The sequence below is a fragment of the Parasteatoda tepidariorum genome, chromosome 2 (genome assembly GCF_982258835.1).
Source record: "Parasteatoda tepidariorum strain Cologne lab strain chromosome 2, Ptep-v5.0, whole genome shotgun sequence".
Lineage (NCBI taxonomy): Eukaryota > Metazoa > Arthropoda > Arachnida > Araneae > Theridiidae > Parasteatoda > Parasteatoda tepidariorum.
In genome coordinates this window covers 60,224,241-60,248,250 of record NC_141756.1, presented here as the reverse complement: position 1 = coordinate 60,248,250, position 24,010 = coordinate 60,224,241, and the positions used below count along the sequence as shown (strand labels likewise).

Sequence of the window (24,010 nt, the reverse complement as noted above, 5' to 3'; positions counted from 1 at the left end):
AAATCTGGAGTTGCCCCACTTAAAGCCCTAAGTATCCCCAGACTGGAACTTTGTGCTGCAGTCTTGTTGTCCAAGTTAATGAAAAAGATACTTTCCGCATTAAAATTGCAAACAGACAAAGTTTACCTTTGGTCTGATTCCACGATTGTACTAGCATGGATTCAAAAGGGGCCAACGAGTCTTAAGACATTCGTGAAAAATAGAATTGCACTCATACAAGAACTGACGCTAAAGTCCCAATGGAATCATGTGCCATCCGAGATGAATCCCGCGGACTTGATATCCCGAAGATTGGACCCTGCGAAACTTTTAGAGACAAATTTATGGTGGAAAGGCCCTAATTTCCTTTATGACAATGAGTATCCTAGCCAAAACTTTCCTGTGTCGCAAGAACTGAGTGTCTTCCAAAGTGAACTTAAAAAGCCTTCAAGCTTAGACATTGAAGGTCCCTTAAAAGCCTTTACATTAACATCAAAAAATTTTGTGCATGAACTAATTGGCTTGAGTAACAATTATTTTACTATAGTGCGTGTATTAAGTTATATTTTTAGGTTTTCTAAGAATTGCAGAAATCCTACTGAAGGAGCTTCAGGACCTCTGAGCAATGAGGAGATCAACGCCTCCGAGCAGTTCCTGTTGAGAGTAATGCAAAACGAGGAATTTGGATCAGAAATTCGGAGTCTCAAACTGCACGGGAAGGTGTCTCCTACGAGTAAGATAAGAAATTTGAACCCTCTTTTAGATTCAAATGAAGTTTTAAGAGTTGGAGGACGATTAGGTAACACTGAATTGAATTTTCTTAAAAAACATCCTGCAATACTCCCTAAAAATAGTCCTTTAACTTCTGTTATTATTTCGACATATCATCTTAAATATTTGCATATTGGTCCAAATGGTTTATTAAACTGTGTAAGAGAAAAATTTTGGCCCTTGTGTGGCCGTTCTCTATGTAGAAGAATTACTCATAATTGTGTTGTTTGTGTTAAAAATAAACCCATTGCTGCTACGCAAATAATGGGAAATCTACCTAGAGAAAGAGTTGTGCCAGATTTCGCATTCAATTGCTCTGGTGTTGACCTAACTGGTCCGTTTATCATTAAATGTAAACATCAAAGAAAAGCAATTTCTCTAAAGGTGTATATTTGCTTATTCATATGTTTTGTATCTAAAGCAGTGCATATAGAGATAGTTTCTGATTTGACATCCGAGTCTCTAATTGCCACGTTAAAGAGATTCATCGCGCGTAGAGGCAAATGTGCCAAACTGTTTTCAGACAACGCGACGAATTTCGTTGGCGCTAACAAGGAGTTAAAAAAATGTTTAAATTTATTCAAAAATCCTGATGAAAAATTGGCTAACTATCTATCCGCTGAAGGAATAGAGTGGAATTTTATCCCGCCTAGAGCCCCCAACTTTGGTGGTCTCTGGGAGGCAGCAATTAAGTCGTTTAAATACCATTTTAAAAGAGCTGTAGGTAATGCCTCTTTAACTTACGAAGAATTGCATACTATAGCCACTCAAATTGAAAGCATTTTGAATAGTAGACCGATATCTCCACTATCCGCGGATGAAACCGACTTAGAAGTTTTAACTCCTGCGCATTTCCTGATAGGGAGAACAATGAACGCCATAATTGAACCGGACTTGACAAATTTAAAAGAAAATAGGTTATCCAGGTGGCAAAGAATAACCAAATTAGTACAATTAATTTGGAGAAAGTGGCAACGAAGCTACCTAAGTGAACTGCAGCAACGTGGCAAATGGAGATTCGAAAAGGACAATGTCAAAATCGGTAGTCTAGTCTTAATTATTGAGGATAATTTACCAGCTAATAAATGGTTAATGGGGAGAATAATTAAAGTGTTTTACGGCACTGATAAGAAAATCAGAGTTGTAGAAGTGAAAACCCAGCACGGGACCCTTAGGAGGTCTATTTCTAAAATATGCTTGTTACCTGTATCATAAAAATATTCTTATGTTTAATTTTATTTTGAATTGAATATTTGTTGTATGAGAAGATCGGTTGCAGTGTAAAGTATCATTAATTTGTTTTTTTTTTCTTATTTGTATCAATGTTACTAATTATCATCTAAATGCTTTGTAAAGATTTTTTAAATAATGCAAATTGTGCTTTGTTAAATTACATATTAATTGAATGTTGAAACATTGCAATGCCGGGCGGCATGTTCGCGCATGTGCGACTGCCGCGCCACCCTTTTTTTGTGAAAGATTTATATATACCTTGAGAACTTCATAAATGGCGGACGTAGTCCGTGTGTCTTGAAAAATAAAGTACTACAGTCCATTGAAGACCAGTGTTCTTCTTATTTACGAAATAAACCTTGAGCTATCGACTAGAGTGACCACAAACATACACTTCCATAAAATCCAGCCAAACTCGCAATTTTACTTTAGTATGAAAAGTTCCCTTTTAATTTTCAATTAAAAAGAATTTATAAATGAAATATCCAGCTCACCTAAAATTACACTCATACCAGCAACTATTGAAAATCCAGTGTTTCCTTTCTTAAATACCAATGATACTAAATAACTAAGGGGAGTAGAAGCAAATCCATAGAGCCAAAACACCAGAAGAACATTCACTGTTTGAAAGAATAAAACAACATTTAAAAGATTAGGAATTTTTTTTAAAAAGAAAATTGCATTATGGTTATTGAAGCAAATTAATTACAATTATAATTTGCATTTTTATTAGAAATGAAGCTGAGGAAGATTTAATCTGTTTTACAGCTTTTTTATGAGGAGTCACCAAAAATAACATGGGATGTCACCAAAAAATTTCTTATTTTTGCATGTCTTACAACACCTTATTTTTTGGATTTATATAATTTAATTAAAATGTGAAAAATATATTCAATCTTTACAACCTGTTGTGTATAGATACTTCGTCAAATAGGCCTGCACTTCCGGTGAAGTTTCGTGCGCTAACATTTCTACATTTGTTTTTAGTTTTTTATAGCAAAACTAGATTTCATTTTTAACAAACTGCTTTTTAAGCAACATATATATTGGTTCATCAGAAAATAATGACGTAACTAATGATATTTTGTAATTATGGTTACATAATTTAATTTTTATTACATTCTTTAAATAACGTTATATTTTCGTCTATATATATATATATATATATATATATATATATATATATATATATATATATATATATATATATATATATATATATATATATATATATATGGGTCATTCTCACAAAAACAGTCATTTTCATGTCCCCAGTATATTTTATGTTTGTTTTACAGCTTACGGAAAAAAAAATTCAGGGAAAGTGTCCTTCAGAATGCAAGCTAACAAAAGAATAAAAATAAAATTATCAATTTTTATTTTTTATTTATTTTAGGTAATTAAAATATACCAATATGTCATTCCCTCACTTGTCCCCACTGCTGATTTAAAAAAAGAAAAAAATTGTTTCTGAAATAATAATTTTTTTTTTACAAATTCGTGTTTTTTATTTCAGAATACTGAAATATAGAATTCAGAAAATCAATTTTAAATTTAATTTCTGATAAAAATATTAACACAGCACTATTTTAAACTTTGTCCCCAGTGTTTCGCGTCATTCCCTCACAACTTCATCGAGAAAGTGGAAAATTATATGTTGCTTTCTTGTATGAATATAATTGTATGTGATTGACTTCAGAAATTAATTATGCCTAACTGTTATTTTTAAATTTTATTGAATTCGTCATTCCCTCACTAGTGTATAAAGTGAGGGAATGACGCTGATGTGAGGGAATGATTCAAGATGAGTATATTATTAAATTTTTTTTTGTTCAATCGTGCCAGCCAATTTTATTTCCCTAACAAGTAAAAACTATTAAATATATAAGACTAAATTATAATAAATATTAGATATACATAGTATTTTATCATTTTCAAACTTTAGGTGGATATAACTTAGATAAAAACATGTATTAAAATAAAATATCATTCCCTCACTATTAGTGTCATTCCCTCACTTTTTAAATAGTGAAAATAATTAATTTACTTATTAATTAATTTGAAAAATAAATTAAAAAATTTATAAATTAATTTATTAAATTAATTAATTAATTATTATAAATTAATTAATTATAAATTAATTATTTAAAAAATTAATTAATTTAAATATTAAGTATAATTTATAGGATATATACTTTCTTTATAATGCCATTACATATTTCTATTAATATAAAAAGTTTCAGAGCTTTTTATTCACTTTACTTTTTTGGGATTTTATGAACTGAAAAATGACAGTTTTCGTGAGAATGACCCATATATATATATATATATATATATATATATATATATATATATATATATATATATATATATATATATATATATATATATATATATATATATATATATATACTAAATAAGCTGACTTTTTATTTGTTTTTCTACTCAGCAGTTTCGTGTTTACTGTTATATTAGTCAACCTATTTTTAACTTGTTTCTTATTTAATTACGTGGATTATGATTACATTAGCTGGAATTATATTATTATGTGGAACAGCATGTTATTATTTCAAAATCTAAAAAAGATGTTAAAGTTGAAAAAAGATGTATCACGAAAATTTAGAATGTAATAATCAAAGCAATCTATGGAACTATTCCAATTGATAAATAAAAAGTGATAGTTAATCCGAAAATTATATTCATTTTTATGTATAAGTGTTCAAAAATTAATTATTTAAAGATGGTATCCGAATCAAACCATCAACCATCATCTTAACTGCAAATGCTTGGATTATATTATATTATTTGCCTAATAAACAGATTATGCTAAATCAATATAAACTACCCTAGTATTTTAACTATAAATATTTGTTAAAAAGAATATATATATATACTTTTTTTTAATAAGATATACTTACGTATAGCTTCAGAATGTTGCCCAAAAAAGACATAGTTGTAAAATATGGCAAATGGTATAATAAGAATAATCGACACAATGAAGACTAATATGAAGTCCCACAAAAACATAGACAGCCAATATAACACATTTGGTATTCCAGTCATAAGTTGCAGCAGCTGCGCTTTAGTGGTTCGTTCATGAATGGGCACCAAAACAGCGCATGCTGACACAAAACCAAATGCTATTGTAATGAAGACACCTGCCATTGTACCCTCCATTCCAAAATTTCCTGTATTAATTTGATCCCTGTATCTCGACAACGGTGCATTTGTCAACGAAATAGTTGCTTCATCCGAACTGACTTGTTTTAAAAGAGCAGTGTGCGCTAACAGAAGTGACATAGGAAGAGCATGGTATGGTTCACCATTGTACCAAGCTGTTAAATTTAGAGTTCCGTTCGAAAGTTCGTCCACACTTGCTCCTACCATCATTTTTTTTAAATACCTTGTTAAATCTAATTTTCCAGTATCAAGTACATAATGCGTTGGGTTTTTGACCTCAGGATCATCCACATTGTTTGCTTTCAGTACTCTGTCAACTTTGTGCACGACATCAGTGTAATTGGTTGTGTGGGAATAGTAGAATCCATCCGTATTACCATAAACGCTGGTAACATCCAGTTTAATGGGATCAAAGTTTTCATTAAATTGATTTTGGATGCCTTTTATGGAAGTGAAGCAAAAGCAAATAAATAAGAAGGGTACAATCAATTGATTAATTAAAATGCTCCAGTGTCGTTTTGTGTAATGGAAACGCTTTTCAAGAAGAGCAAAGAATTGGTTTGTTAAGCTCTTGTTCATTGATAGCTGTCTAGCAGATCCATATACATCTGCAATAAAATAATTTTCATTAGAATAATTTTGTATTAGAAAGTATTCTCATGAAAGATTCACTTTGTAATGTATATAATTCAAATTTCAATCGAACTTATATGAAAAACATTTATTTAACCTAATTCTATTTATCAAAAATTATTTTTCCAATTTTTTTTCCGTTTTTATTTGGTTAGAAACATTCTGCAGTGTATCATAAGAAATTTTTTTGTTCGATTGCCAAATCTTTCATACTCTTTAAAAGAATTTAATTTAATATATAAACAATTGAATGAACAAATATATTTAATTTCATATTCAGGGTTGAACATACTTTATAAAACCAGTAACAATGTTTTATAATTCATCTGAGATTATTACTTATTTCCTGCTGAATGGGTCCCGTTGTCACACAAATACTCGAATTTTATGATGGAGTCTATACCAAACTTAAAAGCGGAGGCACTACACGTCCATGCAAAATTGAGTTTTGCTAATAAAATGCTAAAATATATTTGAAGCATATATGGCGTTGAACATTAGCACAACATTAGAACGTAAGAAAATAACGTGGAAATGCAAAGTTCTTGAATGAAATGTAGGATGCACGTAAACTGCACGCAAATGGATCAACGCAGAAACCAATCTCTAGATCCACTATGGATTTTTGATGTGTATTTAATCATATTTCGATAGTAAATTGACACAAAAGAGCTATCCACATCTACAAAACAGATGCAGTAGAAGATTTCAGATGTAGTAAGATTAATTGCACTCCTAAACAATTGTATTTTTAAAATTTGTATTATACTATTGTTGGGTAAAAAGCAAAAATGTTGATCAGCTTAATATTATTAGAATTCAAGCATTGAACAAAATTCAAATTATTTGGGACCCAACGCCTAAGGTACAGATAAAAATGATTTAAACTTCACAATAATTGAAAAAATATTGAAAATTAATATTGATTATAATATTGATAAAATATTAATTGTAAAAAAATATTCAATCATAATAATTGGAAAATCATATGATTTGTGCTAAAGTATCTGATCCTCTTTCGATGGATTTTTTTAATCCCTCATCCGAAACATAAAAACTTGCTGCAATCTGGAATATATTTTCCCATATTTAGTCTCTAGACCAGTCAAATTCTCGATTCATATAATTATTTTTCCTTTTTACATCATTCGTTACATTTGCCCCCTCACATCAAAAAAAACTTGACATCTTTAGAAAGCTCGTTAAACCCAAGATAATTTCAGATAAAAAAATTAATGTTTAATAAATTCGTGTAGTCTTCTATTTTTTCATTTGGAATGATGAAAAAGTTTTGAATTAAAAGGTATGAGCAATTTACATCCTCTTAAGAAGCAAAATTTTTAAATGATAAAGTTAGAAATTGAGTGAAGTAGATAGAATAATTTTTAAGATATAGTAATACAAAAAGAGTCTTTACATCTTAGTACATAGAAATAAGAACAGAACGTTTCGTTTTAACTAGGCTCTCTGAACAAGGAATTGCAGCAATGAGTAATTTATATTATCTGGAATGCAGTTAAAACTAATATTTCCTCAATTCTAATTCATGAAAGTTTAAAAATGAACAAAGCAGAATAGAAAGAGATGACATAAGTTTTCACCTTCATATTCAAAAGATACTCCATTTTGCAAACTTCTTTCACCTTTCTTGGTGTATTTGATATCAGACATATTTGAAACTCTGTGAACACAAGCAAATTTATGATATCAATTATGATGGTATGAATTTATTATAAAACTTATTACGTCATACGATAGCATCTAACTAAATTAAACATTACAACGTAAATTTATTACAACACTTTGCATCACATGTACAATAATAATTGTAATACAGATGTATTATTTTAAACAAACGGTGAAACTAAAGATATTACAAAGGTGTAATCAAGATACATAATTCAGTCTAAACTAATTTAAAACTCATATTTATTTTAAATTTTAGGTTATTTCTTTTGTTTGAAATTATTAATATTTATCTTTAAAATGATGAAAAATCATTTTTTATGAATTAAAAAGCATAACATATTTCGGTGAAGTATGGTTTAGGATTGATAACTTTCAAATTTTGTTACCAAATAAAACAAAGTAGTGTAAATCAGCGGAAAATGCATTCTACATAACAACTTAAAATATTTTTACTAATGTTTAACAATGCATTTGGGATTAATATTATTTTAATTCAAAAAACAAATAATAATAAAATACAGCTCACTTTAAAAAGACATCTTCCATTGTTGTTACAGTAATTCCACAAGAATTTACACCAAGTTTCTCTTTACCGTTTTCCAGTTCTTCGAACATTTCTCCCAAAACAACTCCAGAATTGGATGGTAGGTTATAAGTGATTTCGTTTTCCAGTTCTTTTGTTACTTTTATTTCTGGAAGATACCTTGTCAACATATCATTGATTTGTTCCACTTTAAAATCGGGATTTTTTACCATGTGTAAATGATATCCAGTTCCTAAATTCAAAAATAGAATAATTGATGTAAATTTTTATTAAGTAGCTACTATAGTCACAATAATGCATTGAAGATACCATTAATAAGTAATGAATGTGAGAACCGTGAAAGATTACCATCCTGTTATTGCCACCAATGATGCATAGTTACATTTGGTAAATAAAATTGAAGTAAATTGAAATATTAAAAAAAGTATAATACTAAAAAACTAGATTAATGAAGAAAAAGTAGATACTGAGAAAACAAGTTTATTACCGCCCACTTAAATTGATGAGTATCGGAGAAAATTGTTGATTATAGTTCTACTATTGTTAGTAATAGCATTATAGAATGAATTATGTCAAATGATACTGAATGATAATAAGCTAGTTATAGGTAATATAAAAGAGATTATTACCAAACTTTTTCTTTAAAAATATGGGTGATCCACAGCACTGTACTTCTCCTTCGGCCATGATGGCTATTCGATCTCCTAAAATATCTGCCTCTTCCATGTAGTGTGTGGTCAGTATGATTGTACGCTCTTGTCTAATATTCAACAAGGAATCCCAAACACTGCGTCTTGCTTCGACGTCCATTCCTGATGTTGGTTCATCCAGAAACAAAACCTTAAAAAATGAAAGCAAAATTTTAGTAAGGGAAATTTTCGTAAGGAATTGTATTTGGGTCGGTTGCTGACGTCGCACTATAGATACACTAATGGGCTATTAGCAATGGTCTGCTATTCATCTTTAATGAAAGTCCGTAGATAATAATGTCGCATGCGCACACTGCACTACCACGATTTAGAACCGGAGGACAGAAGGTATTTGCAATTACTATTTAGATATTTTGCAAGAGAGAATTCTCGGAATTTTTTCGCTCTAAAACCGCCAAGGACATTACATTAGTGTGGAATCTGAACCACAAAAACAAAATCGGACAAAGTGCAGTCCAATCAGACACCCAGCCCTTAAAACAGAGAATCGAAACCCGGCTGAGGTTGTGGTGTGCTGAAGATTAAACTCCCCTCACCACCGTGGTAACAACTAATTTATGCTAAATTATGCGTGGTAACAAGTAATTATGCAAGCAATTTATGTAAATTATGCTAAGGTTAATTAAAAATGCATAGATAATTAAAATACTTTTAATGCATATACATGATGCTTGGGTAGAATGCCAAAAAGTATCTGAATTCTTGACGCTGGGCTTGAATACCGGTGATTCTTATGTTGCGTTCGGCCCGCACTGATCACAATACTATCGAAAAATGTCAGAAGACAGATCATAAGTTAGAGTCTTATTGTTGTCGATCTAACCCTGTAATTTTCTAGTTTTCCAATAAATGTTGGGTGACTTAGTTTCTCTCTATATTGAAAAATCGTGAAATCCACCTCCACCGCTGTTTTTGGGTTTAAACTTAACGTTACATTTTATTTTAATAATTAAAAACTATAAGACCGAGAAGCTAGGAACTTGTTAGGTATGTACATAAATGTACAGAGCGTACAATGGAATAAAAATTTTTGCAGTTCACTATTAGTTCAAAATAATTCAATGTTAAGCTTGTAGGAAAAAAAAACATGTGGATTACTGTGAAGGCCATAGGAATGTAACTGCAGTGTTGAAATTTGGCATGCTTTGTAAGTTTATTATTATATTTACGAATGAAAATGAAAATTGGCTCGAATGTAAGTTGCTAATGAAAAACATCTACAAAATTCTCTATCTATTTTACTAACAATATTTTGATGCTCGTACAATTCCAATTTAATTAAGTCTCATTTATTTATCAGTCAGTCTTACAAATTGAATAAAACTTACATTTGAACCACCAACAATTGCATTTCCAAGACTCAATTTCCTTTTCATTCCACCTGAGAGATTTTTTACCAACTCATATCTTTTATCGGTAAACTTCAAAATTTCCAAGACTTTAAGAGCTTCAGACGCAAGATTTCTCCATGGCACCCCTTTTAACTAGACAAATAGATTGGAATAGCTTTAATTTTCATTTAAAAAAAAACAAGTAAAAATGTAACTAAATTCGTTCAAATAACAATAAATGTTTTTTCACATAAAATTTAATTATGTAATTTGCATCTTTCCAAAATACTACAATTTTCAAGATAAGAATTAAATTAATTGCTTATCTAGCCGAAATTTCTTAATTTTAATGATTATTCTCAGATAAGTTGTTAAAACTAATAAGTTTAGCAGCTTTTTAAATAATTGAACTAATTTTGACTACACTTGTCTGAAATATAAAATTTTCTTTTCCTTATTACCACCTACATTTTTAGAAAATAAGTCTAGTTAAGTTTTATAAGCTAACATTTTTCTCATGAATCTCCAAAAAGCTACGAGAGAACACTTAAAATAGATTTGGTGTGGAATAATTGCTCTCATAATTGAAAACAACATAAGCTACGCATCTACATAACATCTAAGAATATGTTATAACGTCTACACTCTAAAAACTGTACCTCTTAAATAAAAGGCACAAGCTAAATGTACCCTTTATTTTCTCGCGTTAGAGGCACATAACTAATGTGCCTTTAAAAATGAGAGGCACTACAAGAAATGAAAGGCACCAAAGCAAACGCGAGTCAATGCGCGGTACGAAAGGATTTTACCGGTTCCCTGTGCCTTTCAAATGGGCTTCCCTTTTTTTTTCTTCGGTACGATGTAACGGAGAAGAAGCGCATGCGCACATCAACGAAATATTTTATGACGAAATACAAATAATAAAAGCAGACGATAAAATTAGAACACAGAAAGTTGTTGATTTTTTAGAATTAGTTTTGTGTGGAATTTGAGTTTTCATATTACCCGTTACGGGTTTATCTAGTTTGTTTTATGATATTTTATCTATCCCGTTACGGGTGAGTTTTCATATATCTCGCTACGGGCACTTTATCTAGTTTCCTTTGTAAGATTTAACTATCCCGTTACGGGTACTTTATATTTGTTATTGTATTTGTTGTGGTGTGAAATAAATGCTTTTATAAAAAAACTGAACAGTTCTTTAATATAGCTTGATACGCTACAGCTATGTATTAATTGGTGGCAGCGGTGGGATCCGTTCCAGAAATGTTTTATTAAGTTTTTGACAGAATTGGTGACAAATATTATTGTTATTAAGGATTTCCTACTTTAGAAAAAATTAGTGAATGAGATGTTTAAAATTGATGCCAAGAAATGTGGAATTCGACGGTACTTCGAACTCTTTGAACAGAAAGCGAAGAGATTTAGTGTGAATTTCGATCTTTGGTTTTCGTGTGCTTTACAGCTTATTCCTGCTGAAAGGTCTGAAATTTATGATGATAATTATAATTACTTTAAAGAAAATCTCATTGCCAATTTTCAGTATGATCCACAAGCTATTCCGTGTAATAACGATCGCCAGAAAGAACATTTTAATGAGAAATGGAATTCGCCAAGTATTGTAAAGAAATTCAGATCTGAACGTGAATGTTTCTATTGTTGTGAAATAGGACATTTTAAGAAATACTGTAGACATCGAAATTCGGATTATAGAAAAGAGAATTATATCCGATTGTTGTAATCAAGTTTAAGCGCAAAAGTAATTTTTATTTTAATAATATTTATAAAACAAATGCATGTTTAATGATTGGGGCAAAAATGCAGAATTTCACGTTTTTTAAAATACAATAAAATAAAAAAAATTCTGAAACAAGCTTTCCAAAAAAATTGCAGAAGGCTTTTCATATATTCTGAGCTCAAATAAAATCATCGATTAAATAATATTAAGTACAGTTACTTCTAAAAAAATTGAAAGCTAATGTTCCCAAAATGGGAATGATGGCGCCTAACGGGTTAATATGTTTCGCCAAAATCTGGATTTTAAAAAAAATTCATTTCAATGGAAAGAAATCTTTTATTTTACACTTGTTAAGTCATTTGTTTAAGCATATTTCATGTTATAAAATATCCAAGTTGTCAAAATCTACATCTATCATTTTAAAATATTCCATGTTTTTCCAAATCTGTGCAACTGTATACATCATATTGCAACTGTTACTAAATTATGTAAAATTGTTCTTTATGTGTGAAAATAAAAGATATTAGATTTCATGATATTTAGTGTTTAATTTTTGATCCTTATAAAACTATTTTATGAAATCTCTAAATATTTAAAAAAATATCTAAATTTATAATAAATTTCCATTTTGAGGATGCTTTTTGGAAAAGAAAAAAAATCCATGAATTATATTGACTTGGCTTAACAGAAATAAATATTATCTTTTTGTACCTATATCTGATTAAAAAAGCATCATTGTAGTTGTTGAAGTATCATTAAACGCTACATAATTAAAGAAATGGTATAAATTTACATATTTTATAATTGTCTATGAAAAAGCCTTAGATGGAATCCCTTGAAATGATCACTTTCAAGTGGCCAATATTCAAAGAATTGAGAAATATTTTTCATTAAGAATTATTATAATTAATATCTTGGTAATAGTGTAAACCAAACAGAAAGTCCCTTTTTGTATAAAGTGCTAGCAAATTACAAATAGGTGAAAAAAAATGTGTTCAAATCTGGTAAATAACAGGTTTTGGTATCACTAAATGCTTGTTTCAATGAGCGGTACATAAAAGCAAAATCTAAGGTACAATGTACCTTTCAAGTTAAGAGGTACATCTGATTTTGCCTCTGAAATCAGAGGTACATTGTGCCTTTCATTTTTAAAGGTACGTTGTGCCCTTAAAATTCAGAGGCACAAACGATCCAAATGTGCCTCTGAAATCAGAGGTACATTGTGCTTTTCATTTTTAAAGGTACGTTGTGCCCTTAAAATTCAGAGGCACAAATGATTCAAATGTGCCTCTGAAATCAGAGGTACAGTTTTTAGAGTGTACATAAAGTTAAAAATTTCAAGAAATATCACAACTTGATTTTTAATTGTTGTCCATGAAAATTGCACATATCATACCTTAACTACCCGGAATCTAAGCATATGATACGAAAATAAAAAGAAATTATTTCACGCTTATAAACAATTCGATGATACAGAAACTAGTTTGAGAAAACCACCGGTACCAATATACATGTTGGGCTCTGCGAAAATAAGGCTACTAGAGTTTTTATGAAATTTTAAAAATAAACATTTAAAGTATTATAAAATAAAATAAAAATGTTTCTCAAATCAATTATTTATAGCTGACGAGAGTAAAAGAGGGTGACGAAAATCCATACAAGTCCCCAAAAACTTGTGATTTCAAACCAGCAGTTGGATTGGATGTGCAAAACCGTAAAACTTACGAAGTAAATCCGTAACCAAAAAGATTTCTTACTCATACATGAAAAAAAATTTCCTGCAAAACTTACAAAATAAGTCAATAGTAACAATGCTTTTAACAATACAAAAACAAGTTTCCTTCGCAAAAAGTACAAATAAAATTAGTAGTCTCAACGGATTTTTACCATACAAGTTTGCTCTGTCAAAGTTATGAAATAAATCTGAATTCGCCTTAGATACGGATATTTTATGTCTCAGCATTGTGGTCTGAGTGAGTCGGGAGCAGAATTCGTATGTCCTGTCAAAACTAGGATTCGAACTAGGAGTTTGTTCCATCCCCTTAGTCGAGCAGCTTGATTGCTTTTTTATGAAGAAAAATTTATCTTTAACGCCTTAATTATTGAAATCATATTCAAATGTAAAACGTTTTCAATATATCTAAAGAAACTATAATCAATATATCTGTAATAAGGTCATAATACCAATTTGACAATGAAATCGGATTGCAGTTATCGAATTATTTGATTTATTTATTTGCAGGTTCAAAACCATGAAAGAATGTCTGAGAAGAGCAAATATAGAACATAATTAAAAAAATATTTGAATAAAGGTAAAGTTATCAGAGGGTAAGCAAAACTGCAGGGTAAAAACAAGAATTAGAACTGGTGGTTTTAATCTGTTAATTATCAAGGAGAAAAATTGAGAAAAACCATTTAGTCAACAAAACAGCTTCAAACTGTCAAACATACAGAGAAAATCCAGAAAAACAGAGATATTTTTAGTGTATTCTACTCATTACAGCAGCTAATTTTATTTATTATTTACTCTATCATGTGAATATAAAGAAGCTTTATATTTACCCCAGCAAATATTTTTAAATGTTCATCTACAGTTAAAGTGTCAAATAAAACATTGTGTTGTGGGCACACACCAAGCCCCCGTCGAGCACCATGAGTATCAGACAAAATATCCACGCCGTTAATTGATGCTGAACCACTAGAAGGGGTATAAAGACCTAAAACAAGAATAAATAGTTAGGAATATCTAATTAAAATCCAAAAATGAACCTGGATACATGATCCATTTGTGAATCCAAATGGGAATTGAGTTTTTATTTATGGCATTAAAAAATACTAATTAAATACACGAAATGGGATACATGAATTAATTCAATACTAAATGTAAGTACAGTACGAATTAGTACAAAGAAAAACAGTTTTACGAATCATTTAATTTAATAATAAAAAGGGGTGGCGAAAAATACTCAAATCATTCATAGAGATTTAAAATTTGTTGCAAGTTTGACTTCAACTAATATTTTTTTTTACGTATGTAATCTTATGAAAACACAAACTTATGTTATTATTAACAACAAGATACAAACAATAGCAATTTTGAAGAAATATTATTTACACTAAAGCCCCGAATATTCGATTGCCGATCATCAAATCGTACGATTATTCGATACCTCTTTCATTGTATGTCATCCCGATTCACGTTTCCTTAATATTAGCTAAAGTTATCCAATTACTGTTTCATCCCAGATTTTGTGCCATAAAAACCCTCATTCAATTCAATTTAATCCAATTAACAGATACTGTGACGACAATTCCGAAGGAAAAAAAATGCATCAATAATTTATTTTCTTTTTTTACACATTATTGTATTTATGATAAAAAAATAAAAAAGCAGTGAGGTTTTTCTTAAATCTATTACTGTCGCTGATTGTTTTGAGTAATTTCGATCTTAGTTTAGAATATCGCTCTTGCAAGAGCGATTTAAAAAGGTCCCCTGATTATTCTGCTTCAATTTTTCGAGTCTTTGGACGTCGTATAATTGGGATTCTACTGATATGGTAAAAAGAGGCACGTGTGAAACAAAACATGTTTTACTTACTTTATTAAACAAAAATTGTAAATACGTTGCAACTTTTTTTTATCTATATACTAAACTAAACTCAGTGGCGCGACAGCCCATGAAGGGCCAGGGCCTACTTGCGCCCATCTCTGTTTTCTTAATCTTGGGCTCTGGGGTGCAGGAGCAGATGTTCCGGTCAGGTGGTCCGCCGAAAGCGGAACCCCCAGTGTTTAGTTCCCAAGCATGCTTAGTACTCATTTATCGACCCACTTATGGGATGAAAGGCTGAGTCAATCTGGCCCGGCCCGATGATCGAACCCAGGACTCGCGGTATGGGAGAACAAAGCTCTACTACTCAACCACGGCGTCTTTTTATGCATATATATATATATATATATATATATATATATATATATATATATATATATATATATATATATATATATATATATATATATATATATATATATATATATATATATATATATATATATATATATATATATATATATATATATATATATCACTCAAAAAAGAATTGAATCTTGTTCTAGAATCTAGAAGTTAAATGTTACTTAATAATGATGCACACAATTCAAAATTCAATCTAAGGAAAGAAGTTCAATATTGTTGCTTTTAAATTTATTCTCAAAGAATATTTTCAAAAAAAAAAAACATTTGTTTCATTATTCAGGGCAAAAAAAGAATTTTTTTTTTCAAATTTAGGCTTAAACTGGTTGAAGGAGACCTATGGGGACAAACATATTAAAAAATAAAAATATTTTTAGGTTAATATTACATAAAGTGTTTATTAATTCATAACCAATAATTACAGTTTATTAATTTATAACTAATTGGTTAATTAATTCATAAACAATCTTACCAGTAAGTATGTTGATGGTGGTAGTTTTTCCTGCCCCATTATGTCCCAGTAAAGCTGTTATTTGTCCTTGGTATATATTCAGAGACAAATTTTTGACTGCCATCTTCGTCTGAAAGTTCACTTGAAATCCCTAAGAAACCAGTTGACGAAATTTAAATAAAGTACGATTTTGCTGATATTAAATATATTCAATAAATGACGTGATAAATGATTTTTCACAATATTTTTTTTAAAAAAACTCAGATCTATTGACCAGAATCTTTTAGTGCTGCAATATTCCATTAGTGACGCATTAGCCATGCTCGTAAAATTCCTTTGCTCATAACTCAAATCAATCGTCAAATTCTGTCCCACACACTATTGTCTTGTTTCAACTGTTATACCCAGCGGATATTTTTTGAACCCCTGAAAGATTTGGATGTCACGAGACGGCATGTAAGAAAGAAGAATGTAAGAAAATATGGGGCTGAGGTTCCTGCAGATTAATCCATACCAAACCCCATGCTTCAAGTACTTTTCGATGAGTTTCTTGTGCTCAATCAAGCTCATTGGTACATAATTTTTTTAATTACATTATTCCATCCAGTCGTAAAACAATAATTGATTATACACTTCCAATTCGTCAAAAAACATTTGCTGACACTTCAGTAAATGAAAAATATCCATCTCACCTCGATAGTGTTGACCTACCATCTTCAATAGACTTCATTTACTTGATAAGTTAAAAAAGCACTGAGACCAAAGGTTTTAAAACGGATGGAATCAAAAATGCATCTCAAGGAGATACAAGCCAAAATAATATTAGACGGCAGATTTGAATTTAGTAAAACGAATAATAATGTGTGATAATTTTTTTCTACTTTTTATTCATTATACTGAGAACAACAGTCATTATACCTACATTTGTTAGTACTTATAATCAGTTATTTTTGTAACAATATTAACACTTTATCAGCTAAACGAGTAAAGTTTGAAACCACCCATTTTTTTAACTGCTATAACTTACTATTGTCAAACTGGGATATCTCACCGATTGGTCGAGTACTGATGGTTTACAAATCGAGGAGATCTCACCGAGAGGTTGGCAAATTGTTAAGATATTTGTATAACACCAAAACGATTGTTTTAGGGAACGAAAAATATAAATACTTATTCTTTGATTATTTATTTACTTACATAAATAGATGGATAGATGGGAAACAATTAAGAAAAAATTTTAATAAATAAAAATTTTACTTGACATCGGAATAATTAATTTTTTTCCTAATGGTAGTAATTTTATACATACCAAATTTATTTTATTTATACCAAATTGATTTTATACATGAGAGAAATTACTTTAGATATGAAGTATTTAAAAAGAATGATGTACGATAGGCATTGACTAATTGTATTTTATGCATTTTATTCAAATAACAACGCCAAATATACCATCAGTGTAAAATGCGCGAAGCTAGCACTGAATTAGCTTAAAGTCAATTTAGTTGCAAAATTATTGAAATACATTCGAAATGAGAAGGATAAAATGCTTAAAAACAGAATTATGGAAAAATAACAATAGAATGCATAAAATAATAAATTTATTCTTTACGTTCGGTATAAATGTAACAATATGTTTAATTAGTTTAAAAATTTATCTTGTAATCGTATTTACCTTAGATAAATTTCTAATCTCCACTCCCCGGGAAATTCCAGTAGGCTCCTCTTCAAAATATTCTTCATCCTGATCTTTCCCTTTCATTGCGTCTAAATCATCAAATTCAGGTTTCACACCACACCAGTAACTTTTCTAATAAAAATAATAAACCGTTAGTTTCCCTGAAATAAAGGAACTTCATACTTCTCAAGAATGTTTATAACTAAATATTACACTTAACTGTAAACATAAAATAAAAGGGCTGAGGAACACCAGGTTGCCATGGCCAAACCTTGTCAAAATACCAAAGCATAAAAGTATACAAACAGCACGACAGTACCATCATTCCCAAAACCATTGCCATATTTATATCAGGACTGATTGCGTAATCTGTAATATTGGACCAACTAAAACCATCCCCTGTAAAAAAAAATAATAATAATAATTTACTTCAATGATTTCAATAAGTACTTCAATGAAATCATTGAATAGCCAATTTTGTGGATTTGCAATAGATTTTAATAACAGGGAAAAAGCAAATTTAATAGAAACTGTTGAAAAAGTCCAATCATTGCTAAATTCAATGCAAAATTTTAAGCCACTTTGTTTAAAATAATAACAATTGAATGGTTAGCCATTTGCTTTGCATTACAACCAATCACGAGTTTGAAACTCATTTCAACCTCTTTGAACAAATTTATATAGAGAAATACGCAGCGCTGTTATTTATGATATAGTACTAGTACTGATGATAATAAGTATTAATAAATTTTATTAAGAATACATAGAAATGTGTTACACAATATTTTAAAGAAAAAAATCAGTCTTACCCCATTGTTTCTGTACAGATATCATGCCAAACACAGTTAGTAAACTGCCAGTTGGAAGCAAGCACATCGCCAGTTTAGCAGACAGAGACAAATCAAAGTAATTTGTTTGTATATTCATCAAGAAATACTTTTGCATTAATAAATTAAATGATGTATCCCATAAGATTATAAATGCTATAATTGCGAAGACAGCTAAAATTAGAAGAAGAAAAATCATCATCATAAGACCTCATTAACAGGAAAATAATCATTTTAAACACAGAAAAACTTTCAATTTTGAAAAAAAAATATTGCTTTAAAATAAATAAAATATTTATTATTAACATTAATTAATTAATCTTAATTAATTAATCTTAATTAATTAATCTTAATTAATTACTCTTAATTAATTACTCTTAATTAATTACTCTTAATTAATTAATCTTAATTAATTAATCTTAATTAATTAATCTTAGTTAATTAATCTTAGTTAATTAATCTTAATTAATTAATCTTAATTAATTAATCTTAGTTAATTAATCTTAGTTAATTAATCTTAATTAATTAATAATAAGAATTAGTGCAGCATTTTTAAAATTGAAAAAAAGTCGTACATATTTAGTTCACTTACAAAATAAAAAAGTCATAAAATTTGACAGATATAAGAGAGCTATGTATAAAATATTTATAAAGCATAAGTTCTCAATACATTCTTCTACGAAAATGTTTTTCATTAAATGTGGATCAGTAGCGAAAGGAAAGAAAAAGAAAAACTCTTGATTACCATGAATGAAAGGCCATGATTACCCAATCCATGAAGAAGAATATATTCTGTATATAATACTTTTTCATGGTTGCATTTGTTACAACAAAACTTTTGCCACACTAAGATTGAAAATATCTTAAAAACTGCGCATCTTGTAAAACAAATTTTATATCAAGAAAAAAAATGTTTCATACCTCGATTGAAGAATATTGTGAATGTCATGCAAAAAAGTATCACACTGATTATATAAAGCAGGAGTATCAGAAATATGAGAAAGAAATCTGTATTGGCTAAAAAGACGAATCCCGTTTTCAATGGAGACTTATAAATTATGGTGATGCTGAAAACTGTCAGTAGACCCACAATAAAATAGTTTAAAAATGTGCTTATCCAATACACTGTGTCTGTCATTCCCATCATCTTCATAAGTTCCTGAAAAAGTAACACAATAAAATTAATAAATGTTAGATTTTCGAAGTGAAATGTAGATATGCGTTAGAAGGTTTAATAGATAGTAGCGATAGCAGCACCACCCATCAAATTTTAAGTAAATGTAATTTGAAGTGCTCCAAAAATTAAATATAAGTGATCAATCTGTTAACATAGGATAAATAAAAGGAATTCAAAGCCATACTAAGATAGATGCATCTGAAACAGAACAGTCCCGCAGTGAACTGATCGTTAAGACTCGGTTCCCAGCAGATCACCGAAGTCAAGCATCACCGTCAGTGTGCGGGTGGGTGACCACTTGGATTAGTCTGCGTTGGGACGGAGGGTGTGCGGTATTAGTCCTCGTTAAACTGTTCTACCGTAAAGTGCTCGACTTCGCGTGCAGGTCGTCGGAATACCGAAGCGGGGATGCCATCCCCTCTGCAGAGGATTAAAATTGTGATGGTATGTCTTCCGATCATCCTCAGGGATGTTTCCCAGACCGTCGCCAATAGCCCATAGTGTAGCTCCAGTGTGACGTAAATGAACTAAAGCAACAACAACTGAAACAGAACAATGTATAATAGTACGACTTTAATTGGCAGAAGGTGAGGATAGTGAAAAACAATTATGGTCAAATTAATTCTGTTTATGGCACACATTATCCAGGAAAAGCAGCTGTGAACAAATTATGTAAACATTTTCGTGTACAGCCGTACATCAGTACGAGATCTGCCAAACATTAAACTCCATCATCTCCAATAAATCCATTACTGTTGTTAATGAAAGGATTAAAGATAATCTTAAGAGCGATTCACACAGCATTTGATTACCACAGAAGTGCGTGTGATTGTTTAGAAACTACAAGTTATATTAACTGCTCGTGCATGTTTCCCTCGATCTAAAGCATGTTTTCAAAAGGTGATCAGCGGTCATGGCTCAAAATCGAGGTTGACCGTGGCAAAAATGATGCAGAATGCAATCGAGGTTTTGTGGAAGCCTGTGGCGCAAATGCTTTACAATATAGGGCAGTAGCACGATGGGTTCAAGCATCTACTCTATTTTCGTCATTAAGCCCTTTGAAAACATGCTTTAGAGCAATGGAAACGAAACTCCTCACTTTAACGCCACACAACAACTACCCTTCTAAGCAAATCGACTGTTTTTTGCACTCTGCACATCGACGACAGCGCCACCTTACCACTCCCATATCCTATTTGCGCATGCCTGCCCTTCTGTGAGTTTCAAGGTTAAGTTGCCACTATTTAATTTACAATCCTCGTATATTGGCTGTTAAAGAATATAGCTCTGAGGAAAAAAGCTCAAAATACCAACATCAAAATGATATTAGAATCAATAGAAATGATTCCAAAATCAATGTAAACGTATAGGTAATTTAAAACACGGTATATAATAACACGGTATACCATAAATATTGAATCTTGGTATGGCATCATAATGGAAATGCTGAAATACGATAAGGCACCATCCGAGAAATTTTAAAATTAGCTTGCAAACTTACTGGAAATTTGGATACCAATTGGGAAATATAATAGGAAGTATTTAAGGTTCATACTGCCTTAATTTTAAAAATAATACCTTTTTTGAAATTCGGTATCTCAGAAACTTTTCAACCAATTTCGCTTATATTTTGTATTTCGCCATGTAAAATTACAATGGCCATGTAAAAAAAAATTATTTTGTATTCGCCATGTAAAATTGAAATTACAATAAAATGGTGTAGAAAATTGTATACTATATATCTATTCAAAAAATTTTCGATTATTATTAAAGAAAATAATAAAAAATAATGATTATTTCCTGAAATTTATTTTGAGCCTAAAATTAACTTTGGATAAATAAATTTTATAAGTGGGTAAAAGAATGTTTTAATTCGGTTACAAAAAAGTCCAGAGATATGGCGAAATACGCACAAAGAAAAGTTATTATTAAGGAGTAAATTATTATTAAGGAAGTTAATTATTATTAAGGAAGTTAATTATTATTAAGTAAGTTAATTATTATTAAGGAAGTTAATTATTATTAAGTAAGTTAATTATTATTAAGGAAGTTAATTATTATAAAGTTAGTTAGTAAAATTATTATTAAGGAAGTATACTTTGAACCGTTCAACTGACCAATCTATTAAAACCATATTTCTGAGATTGCGGCTACCCCCTAAATTTTGGGTGTCAGAAATCCGAATCCGTTGAAAAAAGGGTATGTTTATTCAGAGAAAATACGTTTTTGTGTCTGATTTCGTAACTTAAAACATCGTCTGCACTAATTAATTAGCATAACTGAAATCACCCTCTAAAAGTCACCAAAATCTAAAATCCAATCATTAGCCAATCATTTACCAAAATGGTAAAATCCAATCATTAGATCAAAAGCCATTATTCATACTTATAAATTTTTTTTAGAACTGTACACGGTGCTTTGTATTCCTAAAAATTTCCTGGTTTTGATTTTATAATTTTGCCTTCCTCACTAGTTATTCGCCAGATTTTGATTGTTTCTTTTACATGCTTAATATTGATTAGCAATCCAACTGTTCATACTCTTCAGTATTTTATTTTGTGAGGATTCCAAAAATATACATTAAGGGTGGTGATTAACGAGAAAATAATGATTAATAAGATATTTCTAATGCAAATAGACTCTTACTTTCGAACCGTTGGACTTTTCCTCTATGACTCTTCTTATCAGATTTAACATAAAAACAAAGTATCCATAGTTAATAAGCATAGGTGTAAAAGCAACAATATCTGGGCCAGATGAAGCTTTTCTGTGATCTGGAAAGGGAAATCTTTGCAACTTCACCTAAAAAGATTTAAATTAGAACTAAAATATGGACAGTAATTAAAACGTTTATGATACATTAAGTAAATTAGACAATTAAGAATAAGTAGTTTTATATCATTGGATGGAAACTAACAAGTAGGCAAAATTATAAAGGTAAAATGAGTAACCTTAAACCTATAACACAGAATTTTTTGAAGCATATTTTTTTATACTTCTTTCCTTATTTTGTATTAGTTTATCTCAAAATAAGTGAAAAATGTTATATTTAGCATTTTAATAATTTATGGTTGTAGAAAACAGCATGAAACATCCTTTCTTTTTTTTCGTAAAGATAAAGTTTTCCAAGCACGGCTCACTTCCAAATAGCAATTTTTCAAATGTTTACTTATTTGCAGTTATTTAGAGCTAAAAGAAGCAGTTATTCATCTGTAAAATTTCTTCAATATACAAAAACAATTATTGTCAAATTTTTGAATATGAATAAAATAAAAATAAAAATTTCAAACTTTTTTTTTTGAATTTTATATTTTAGTACAAGCGTAATTCCGAAAATATAACATATTTTTCAGTAACTATTGGATTGTTTTTATATAATTTTGCTTGTAATATTGGTGTCAGAAAAAAATATATATAAAAGGGACGCCAATGTACAATCTACGTCAAAGATTTAAACATTATTAACCTACACAGTATTGATCAATTTTAAAATTAAACAATATAATTAATCTCTTTAGACACTCTCATTACTCTTTAGACAATATAATTAATCTCTTTAGACACTCTCATTACTCTTTAGACAACATAATTAATCTCTTTAGACCCTCTTATTACTCTTTAGACAATATAATTGATCTCTTTAGACACTCTCATTACTCTTTAGACAATATAATTAATCTCTTTAGACACTCTCATTACTCTTTAGACAATATAATTAATCTCTTCAGACACTCTCATTACTCATTAGACAATATAATTAATAAGTTCCACTTTTTACAAACTTGGAATTTTTAAAACAAACTGAACCTTAGAATCGTTTCTACATTGACACTTTATACGCGTTCGGATACACTGGAACAATTCACTGAAACAATACACTGGAAAATTTACTGTTTATATGGGAATCACAGTGTTTTAAACCAAGAAGGTGAGTAAATAACACTCTTCTAAACAATTTGAAAGTGAAATCTATTTTCCATTGCGCATGTAATTCATAATATAAGCTTTTCGCACAAACTTAACTCTTTCTTTTGTACATTCTGAAAAAAAGTGTCTGTACCAAAAAAAGGAGTCTTCCTAGTATAAAGGAGGTTACTTT

The 24,010-nt window shown here is 29.8% G+C and overlaps 1 protein-coding gene across 3 annotated transcripts in view; it reads right to left on the bottom strand.

Moving 5' to 3' along the window:
- The window catches only part of LOC107446192 (phospholipid-transporting ATPase ABCA3), a 65,817-nt gene that overhangs the window by 18,028 nt on the left and 23,779 nt on the right, over nt 1-24,010 (bottom strand). For all 3 annotated transcript variants that reach the window (XM_087157402.1, XM_087157403.1, XM_087157404.1), the window contains 13 exons: nt 22,558-22,713; nt 19,656-19,893; nt 18,717-18,908; nt 18,128-18,306; nt 17,905-18,039; nt 16,251-16,380; nt 14,371-14,525; nt 10,068-10,223; nt 8,659-8,869; nt 8,012-8,261; nt 7,398-7,477; nt 4,902-5,771; nt 2,478-2,603 (listed from right to left, as the gene is read on the bottom strand). In XM_087157402.1, the coding sequence (XP_087013528.1) occupies nt 2,478-2,603; nt 4,902-5,771; nt 7,398-7,477; nt 8,012-8,261; nt 8,659-8,869; nt 10,068-10,223; nt 14,371-14,525; nt 16,251-16,380; nt 17,905-18,039; nt 18,128-18,306; nt 18,717-18,908; nt 19,656-19,893; nt 22,558-22,713 (2,878 nt within the window). The remainder of the gene's footprint in view (nt 1-2,477; nt 2,604-4,901; nt 5,772-7,397; nt 7,478-8,011; nt 8,262-8,658; nt 8,870-10,067; nt 10,224-14,370; nt 14,526-16,250; nt 16,381-17,904; nt 18,040-18,127; nt 18,307-18,716; nt 18,909-19,655; nt 19,894-22,557; nt 22,714-24,010) is intronic.